Raw genomic sequence first — 9394 nt, 5'->3', positions numbered from 1 at the left:
TCTGTCTGCACACCTGGCCTTCACCATCAATATATTGGAAAACCCTGCATGTCACATTTTGAGGTCAATCGGTAGCAACCTGATATGCCAGTCTAGCTAGTTAGCAATGCAGAAATATATTAGCTACCCTGTTTAATGTGTTTTACAAAGATTAAATAGGAAAAAACCCTTCTTGTTTTGAGGTCAGGTCTGGCAGATAAAGATAATTCATAATTCACAACGTGCTCCTCTCACAGACCTATCCGTACTTTTCTGGTAATATTCGTGGCTGTAGAAAATCCCCTTTATTTAACAGCGACACTTGCTGGTTGGAAAATTAGATTGTGTAATGTCTCCTACACTGCACTAGGGGGGGACGTGTTGTCTTTAAAAACGTCTTCTAGTTTTCTCCCCTTGTCTACTACGACGGTTCATACAAAGACAGTAAAGTATGATGATATGCTGAAACTGCTTCTCCAATAGAAATCCCTGATCACGCATACAGGCGACGTCACGGTGGTGTTGCTATGCTAAGCGCATGCGCAGAAATACGTTTTCCGGTCTAACGGTCATTCCGCGCCGAACTGCGCATGTGCAAACCGTCAAATCAAAGACTCTACATCAATGTATTTAAAAGAAAAAAAAATTACAAAATTAAAAACGTGCTAGTTTGTTACTTTCATAAGGTTGGAGTAATAACATAGTCAACTACCTAAGACATTAGCTAGAAATATAGGTTATTGTTTTAGATTTTAAGAAAATTAACAACTAAGGAATAATTTTTTTTAACTACTCTCATTGACATCTGAAACCCCAAACCCCGGCCTGGTCTGTTTGGTCTGCTTCATAAACGTTCTCGGAAGTCATGCGATGTTGCGCTTCTGGGTTTAGAAACTCTTTGGTTCATATTTCCTTGACTTTTTCTGCGTTATTTCTTCCTCTTCCTGTTGTCGTCTGTATGTCTGGCAGGTAACGCATTTTTACTCCCGAGTCCAACATATAATCTGCATCAATCCTCCTATCTATGTTGTAGATTCATATACAATGTGAATGTGTGCATATAGTGTAAAATATCACCTACAACACAGTCAGGTTTTTAAATCTGTTAATTCTGTTCCCCGTTAGATGATTTAACCAAGCATAGCTCTGGGTTTTCTAGTCGCTAGCTTTAGCTTGCTAGTAAAACGAACGCTTTCCATACCGCCTGCATATCACCTAACTAAAGTAGTCAAATGTTTGAAAACGACAGTTCTGGTGTTAATTTTTTTTTTTTAAATCTAAAACATTCACCTCCTAAAAGGCGAATAATGTCATTGTTCATATCATTGCAGACGCATCTCGGATCTCTGGCTTGTTCGAAACTTGCTAACTACCACCTACCGATTACTTATCCGCTTAACTACAGCGGTATAAACAGGGTTTTTAGAAAGGAAACGTGAGTTTCAGGGTGGATCTTTCCAGTGTACAAAAAGTTACTTTAAAATCCAATTCCACATTTTTTTCTTTCGTCAACAGATCCACAGAACAGAAATGGCAAAGTCAAAGAATCACACCACACACAACCAGTGTAAGTAGAAATGAATGGATAGCTAGTTAGCTACATCAGGTTACCGCTGTGGAACTATCCAGCTAGTTAGCTACATCAGGTTACCCACTGTGGAGCTATCCAGCTAGTTAGCTACATCAGGTTACCGCTGTGGATCTATCTAGCTAGTTAGCTACATCAGGTTACCGCTGTGGAACTATCCAGCTAGTTAGCTACATCAGGTTACCGCTGTGGAGCTATCCAGCTAGTTAGCTACATCAGGTTACCGCTGTGGAGCTATCCAGGTAGTTAGCTACATCAGGTTACCGCTGTGGAGCTATCCAGCTAGTTAGCTACATCAGGTTACCGCTGAGTGACGATGATGGGCTAGTTAGCCAACTAATGATGCCCTGTTCAAAATGGTTCCCAAACGTTTTATGTACTTAGTCTCTTTCCTCTCTGTCTACAGCCCGTAAGGCCCACAGGAATGGGATCAAGAAGCCCAGACCAGACCGATACGAGTCTATGAAAGGGGTATGTATTGTAATGTGTCCAATCAACAAACAAACAAAAAAAATGCATATTTTGATCAATAGGTAAAAGAATATTTTTAATTGTGTAGATAATCCTCTAAGAAGACCAATGGTCCAAACCTCATGTCTTGTATCATAATCCATTCAAAATTTACCTGTAATTTTTACCTTCGTAGGATGGTCAAAATTAGGGTGACTAATTCAATGGAGGCCAGAGAACAAAGTTGTCTAAAATCTGGAAAATAGCATTGTGTCAGTTAGGCTGTGTGAGAATTTAAGGCCAACTGACAGGCTTACCATTGAATTCGTCATCTTTCTTCTCAATTCCAGACAACAGTTTAGAGATGGTTATCGTATTTTCATATTTTAATGTACGCTGTTCATATTAACGACAAGTTCCTGTTCTTTTTTTCAAAGACTTCTCACAAAAAAAAACAAGTGTATCTCTGAAATGGCAACGTACCACAGAGTGTATGCAATTCTTTTTATTTTCATTTTTCCCGAAGCCTTTTACATTTGAATTCGGCTTGTCATGCTAATTTAGTTATTTTACGACCCGCGTAAACAAGTTGGAAGACGACTACCACAACGTTTTAAATCCTCAAGTTTTAGCGAGGAAAAACACTGTTCTGTCAAGAGCTCAGTGCTTATTATCTGATGTATTAGGTTACGAAATATAATAGAATGTCAAGGATGTATCAAAGACCCATATCGGTCTTGTATTTTCTAACATCTCTGGGCAGAGTGGCTGGACACCCTATGTAATGATCTGTTGCTGGTTGATCCATCAATCAATGTGATTAGTACACCAGATGCGGTTCGCTCAAATAATATATACGTATCAAAATGAAGGGGTTTGTAAATTCTGACGTGGACATCCTGTGAGGTTGCTCTCCCGTGGCTCTGTCCTTGTGGCGTATGGGAGCGTAGCACTTCGATGCTGTGACGTACAGTCCCTTTCCACGACGTCAGAGAGCAAGCTTTGTCCCCCGGCCCTCTGGGCTGATGAGGACAGCGTTCTGTATATTCCTACATCTTCCCAGAGCCCTTTGGGCCATGACTGGGGGGCTAAACCATGCATTGCACAATTTCCATTTGTAGGAACCACTTTCCTGTTTTCATGCTTATAATGCTACTTGTGATTTTATATATATATATATGGACTAATATATTTTTACTCTTTTCTACAGTGTAGAATAATAGTGAAGACATCAAAACTATGAAATAACGCATGGAATCATGTAGTAACCAAAGAAATGTTAAACAAATCAAAATATATTTGAGATTTTTCAAAGTAGCCACCCTTTTCCTTGATGACAGCTTTGCACACTCTTGGCATTCTCTCAACCAGCTTCACCTGGAATGCTTTTCCAACAGTCTTGAAGGAGTTCCCACATATGCTGAGCACTTGTTGGCTGCTATTCCTTCACTGCGGTCAAAACTCATCCCAAACCATCTCAATTGGGTTGAGGTCAGGTGATTGTGGAGGCCAGGTAATCTGATGCAGCACTCCATCACTCTGCTTCTTGGTCAAATAGCCCTTACACAGCCTGGAGGTGTGTTGGGTCATTGTCCTGTTGAAAAACAAATGATAGTCCCACTACGCGCAAACCAGATGGGATGGTGTATCGCTGCATAATGCTGTGGTAGCCATGCTGGTAAAGTGTGCCTTGAATTCGAATTAAATCACTAACAGTGTCACCAGCAAAGCAACATCACACCTCCTCCTCCATGCTTCACGGTGGGAACCACACATGCGGAGATGATCTGTTCACCTACTCTGCATCTCACGAAGACACGGCGGTTGGAGCCAAAAATCTAAAATTTGGACTCATCAGACCAAAGGACAGATTTCCACCGGCCTAATGTCCATCGCTCGTGTTTCTTGGGCCAAGCAAGTCTCTTCTTCTTATTGGTGTCCTTTAATAGTGGTTTCTTGCAGAAATTCAAACATGAAGGCCTGACTCACACAGTCTCCTCTGAACAGTTGATGTTGAGATGTGTCTGTTACTTGAACTCTGAAGTGTTTATTTGGGCTGCCTTTCCTGAGGCTGGTAACTCTAATGAACTTATCCTCTGCAGCAGAGGTAACTCTGGGTCTCCCTTTCCTGTGGCGGTCCTCATGAGAGCCAGTTTCATCATAGCGCTGGATGGAAATTGCAACTGCACCTGAAGAAACTTTCAAAGTTCTTGACATTTTCCAAATTGACTGAGCTTCATGTCTTAAAGTATTGATGGACTGTCGTTTCTCTTTGCTTATTTGAGCTGTTCCTGCCATAATATGGACTTGGTCTTTTACCAAATAGGGCTATCTTCTGTATAACAACCCTACTGTGTCACAACACAATTGATTGGCTCAAACGCATTAACCTCTTGGGGCTAGGTGGGACGCTAGCGTGCCACCCGTGGTGCACTCCATCAACAGCAGGTGCATTTCAAGAGCGGCAAATTTGAATCCAAATAAATGTCAAAATTCAAATTTTTCAAAAATACAACTATGTTACACCATTTGAAAGATAAACATCTCCTTAATCTAACCACGTTTTACGATTTCAAAAAGGTTTTACGGCGAAAGCATAAATTTAGAGTATGTTAGGACAGTACATTTACAAGAGTTGTGTGTAATGTTTTGTCAAGTCAAAGACAGGGTCACCAAAACCATAAAACCAGCTAAAATGATGCACTAACCTTTTACAATCTCCATCAGATGACACTCCTAGGACATTATGTTAGACAATGCATGCATTTTTAGTTCTATCAAGTTCATATTTATATACAAAAACAGCGTTTTACTATGGCATTGATGTTGAGGAAATCGTTTCCCTCCAATAACCGGCAGTCAAGTCAGCGTCAGAAATTAAATAATTAAAATTAGAAAACATTGGTAAAATATTATATTGTCATTTAAAGAATTATAGATTTACATCTCTTGAACGCAATCAACTTGCCAGATTTAAAAATAACCTTACTGGGAAATCACACTTTGCAATAATCTGAGCACTGCGCCCAGAAAAATACGCGTTGCGATACAGACTAGACGTCATGTTGGGGAGATCTAAAATCGAAAATACTATGTAAATAATCCATTACCTTTGATTCTCTTCATCAGATGTCACTTCCAGGTATCACAGGTCCATAACGAATGTAGTTTTGTTCAAAAAAGCTCATCATTTATGTCCAAAAATCTCCGTCTCGTTAGCACATGATGTAAGCCAGCCGGACTTCTCGTCATGAACGAGGGGAAAAAATATATTTCCGTTCGTTCAAACATGTCAAACGTTGTATAGCATAAATCATTAGGGCCTTTTTTAACCAGAACATGAATAATATTCAAGGTGGACGAATGCATACTCTTTTATAACGTATTGGAACGAGGGTACCCAACATGAACTAGCGCGCCAGGTGTCTAATGGGACATCACCGTTCCATGGCTCTTGTTCGGTCAGATCTCCCTCCAGAAGACTCAAAACACTTTGTAAAGGCTGGTGACATCTAGTGGAAGCAATAGGAAGTGCCAAAATATTCCTAAACCCCTGTGTTTTTCAATGGGATAGGTTTAAAGTCAATACAACACATCAGGTATCCACTTCCTGTCAGAAAATGTCTCAGGGTTTTGCCTGCCAATTGAGTTCTGTTATACTCACAGACACCATTCAAACAGTTTTGGAAACTTTAGAGTGTTTTCTATCCATATATAATAAGTATATGCATATTCTAGTTACTGGGTAGGATTAGTAACCAGATTAAATCGGGTACATTTTTTTTATCCAGACGTGCAAATGCTGCCCCCTAGACCCAACAGGTTAAGATGGAAATTCCACAAATTAACAAGGCACACCTGTTAATTGAAATGCATTCCAGGTAACTACCTCATGAAGCTGGTTGAGAGAATGCCAAGAGTGTGCTAAGCTGTCATCAAGACAAAGGCTGGCAACTTTGAACAATGTAGTAAAATACATTTAACACGTTTTAGGTTACTAAAATAATTCCATGTGTTATTTCATAGTTTTGATGTCTTCATTATTCTACAATGTAGAAAATAGTAAACAATTAAAGAACCCTGTAATGAGTAGGTGCGACTTAACTTTTGACTGGTAGTGTATGTCTATATAACATATACACTGAACGAAAATATAAAGGCAACAAAGTGTTGGTCCCATGTTTCATGAGCTGATGAGCTGATGTAAAAGGTCCCAGAAATGTTCCATACACACACAGCTTATTTCTCTCAAATTGTACGCAGATGTGTTTACATCCTTGTTCGTGATTATTTCTCCTTTGATGGATATACCTGTCAGGTGGATGGATTTACCTGTCAGGTGGATGGATTATCAGAGTTGTTGGCAGATGATGTTAATTTCTCTACCATAAGCCGCCTCCAACATGATTTTGGAGGATTTAGCAGTGCGTCCAACCGGCCCCACAACCACAGACCACGCCAGCCCAGGACCTCCACAACCGGCTTCTTCACCTGCGAAATGGTCTGAGACCAGCCACCTGTACAGCTGATGAAACTGGGTGTGCACAACCTGTCAGAAACGATCTCAGGGAAGCTCATCTGCGTGCTTGTTGTCATCCTTCACCAGGGTCTTGACCTGACTGCAGTTTGGCGTCGTAAACGACTTCAGTGGGGAAAATGCTCACCTTCGATGGCCACTGGCACGCTGGAGAAGTTTGCAATTCACGGATGAATCCCTGTACCGGACAGATGGCAGACGTGTGGTGTGAGCAGTTTGCTGATGTCAGCTTTGTGAACAGAGAGCCCCATGGTGGGGTTATGGTGTGTGCCTGAGCTATGTACAACGAACACAATTGCATTTTATTGATGGCAATTTAAATGCACAGAGATAGAGTGATGAGATCTTGAGGCCCATTGTCGTGCCATTCATCTGCCGCCATCACCTCATGTTTCAGCACGGCCGTGTCGCAAGGATCTGTACACAATTCCTGGAAGCTGAAAATGTCCCAGTTCTTCCATACCCACCAGACATGTCACCCATTGATCATGTTTGGGATGCTCTGGATCGACGTGTTCCAGTTCCCACCAATATCCAGCGACTTCACAGCCATTGACGAGGAGTGGGACAACAGACCACAATCAACAGCCTGATCAACTCTATGTGAAGAGATCTGTCACGCTGCATGCTGCAAATGGTGGTCACACCAGATACTGGCTGGTTTTCTGATCCACGCCCCTACCTTTTTTTTAAGGTATCTGTGACTAACAGATGCATATCTGTATTCCCAGTCATGTGAAATCCATATACTTTTTTTTAACCTTTATTTATCTAGGCAAGTAAGTTAAGAACACATTCTTATTTTCAATGACGGCCTAGGAACAGTGGGTTAACTGCCTTGTTCAGGGACAGAACGACATATTTGTACCTTGTCAGCTCGGGGATTCGAACTTGCCACCTTTCGGTTACTAGTCCAACACTCTAACCACTAGGCTACCTACCGCCCCACTCTAACCACTAGGCTACCCTGCCGCCCAGATTAGGCCCTAATGAATTTATTTAAATCGACTGATTTTCCTTATGAGGTGTAACTCAGTAAAATGTTTGAAATTGTTGCGTGTTGGTGTTTTACATTTGGTTTGATTGGTCATACTGCCTCAAACTTTAATTCACATAACCTATAAAGAGACAATTGGTCCTCTGGTAGATATTCATTTAGCTGGAGTCAAATGACTTCTGGGAGATGGTTATGACTCTTTTAGAATAAAGGGGTTTAGTCTGAAATTCAGCTTATCTGAGGTCCTTTTTATTTTCATGTTGAAATATATCTGCTGGTGGTATGGGTGAGATGTTTAGCGAAGGAGGTTGATCCATCTGCACGCTGTACCAATCCTTGAGATTTATACCTTTTTAAAAAAAAAAAAAACATTTTATTGAACACACTTTCAGTATTGTTCACGTATGAAAAGTGACATATTTCCTCAATTTACTGTCTCCTTGTTCTTCTCCAGGTCGACCCGAAGTTCATGAAGAACATGCGTTTCGCCAAGAAGCACAACAAGAAGGGACAGAAGACGGCCAATGCAGCTGCCAAGAAGATCGCTGCGGCAGCCGCCCCTTAGACTGGATTGGCTGATCACTGCATCGCCACGTTCCATTGACTTTGTTACCATCACAATAAAGCTTTGTTTAGTTTATCGGGTACTTTTTGTATACTTTTTTTATAGCCAAAAGTTCTTTAAAAAAGTAGTGCTCTCAACGAGCTAAAAGTTGACCTGCTTTATCACGCTCTGATAGGAGCACCAAGTCATCGCTCTCCATCTCCACTGAACCGTTGGGGCTCATCCTGCAATCTCATTGGATAAAGGGGGTGTAGGGAAAAATTACGTGGCACAGTTTGAAGAAAACTGTTTCTTTCAAACTGGGGATTTTGTGGATAATTTAGGGAGAGACAGTAATTCTGCATGTAGGAGCAACGAATGAACAGATTCAGCCCAAAGCGCCAGGTTTACAAAAATACTTTGTTCGTCACCAAAGTACCCAGAGCATGTCTTTTAAAAATGACTTGTGGAATTAATGTCTGATCTGTCACATGGCCATGTTGGCCAATCCCAATTGGTGCACATAGTGGTTATCCTTACACCAACCAGCACACCTGATTCAACTCGTCAATACTTAAATTGAGTAGGGTGTTGGGACCAGGATTAACAAACACTAGTTTAGGGGTACGGATGGGTCTACCACTAGTTTAGGGGTACGGATGGGTCTACCACTAGTTTAGGGGTACGGATGGGTCTACCACTAGTTTAGGGGTACGGATGGGTCTACCACTAGTTTAGGAGTACGGATGGGTCTACCACTAGTTTAGGGGTACGGATGGGTCTTCAACACTAGTTTAGGGGTACGGATGGGTCTACCACTAGTTTAGGGGTACGGATGGGTCTACCACTAGTTTAGGGGTACGGATGGGTCTACCACTAGTTTAGGGGTACGGATGGGTCTACCACTAGTTTAGGGGTACGGATGGGTCTACCACTAGTTTAAGGGTACGGATGGGTCTACCACTAGTTTAGGGGTACGGATGGGTCTACCACTAGGGGTACGGATGGGTCTTCAACACTAGTTTAGGGGTACGTATGGGTCTACCACTAGTTTAGGGGTACGGATGGGTCTTCAACACTAGTTTAGGGGTACGGATGGGTCTTCAACACTAGTTTAGGGGTACGGATGGGTCTACCACTAGTTTAGGGGTACGGATGGGTCTACCACTAGTTTAGGGGTACGGATGGGTCTACCACTAGTTTAGGGGTACGGATGGGTCTACCACTAGTTTAGGAGTACGGATGGGTCGCCTACCACTAGTTTAGGGGTACGGATGGGTCTAACTAGTTTAGGGGTAC

The 9394-nt window shown here is 41.7% G+C and overlaps 1 protein-coding gene and 1 non-coding gene across 2 annotated transcripts; both read left to right on the top strand.

The window, feature by feature from the left end:
- Positions 1-842: 842 nt before the first annotated feature.
- Positions 843-8191, top strand: LOC106566230 (large ribosomal subunit protein eL29). Its single transcript, XM_045691983.2, has 4 exons — positions 843-948; positions 1495-1546; positions 1974-2038; positions 8006-8191. The coding sequence occupies exons 2-4, from the start codon at positions 1510-1512 to the stop codon at positions 8114-8116; spliced, it is 213 nt and encodes a 70-aa protein (XP_045547939.1). The 5' UTR covers positions 843-948; positions 1495-1509; the 3' UTR covers positions 8117-8191.
- LOC123725761 (small nucleolar RNA SNORA73 family) lies at positions 2903-3127 on the top strand. The gene has a single exon (XR_006758275.1). It is a non-coding gene; the product is annotated as a small nucleolar RNA SNORA73 family (small nucleolar RNA).
- Positions 8192-9394: the final 1203 nt, after the last annotated feature.

This window comes from Salmo salar, chromosome 12, assembly GCF_965601325.2.
Source record: "Salmo salar chromosome 12, fSalSal1, whole genome shotgun sequence".
NCBI classification, from domain to species: domain Eukaryota; kingdom Metazoa; phylum Chordata; class Actinopteri; order Salmoniformes; family Salmonidae; genus Salmo; species Salmo salar.
This window is presented reverse-complemented; position numbering and strand designations above follow the sequence as displayed.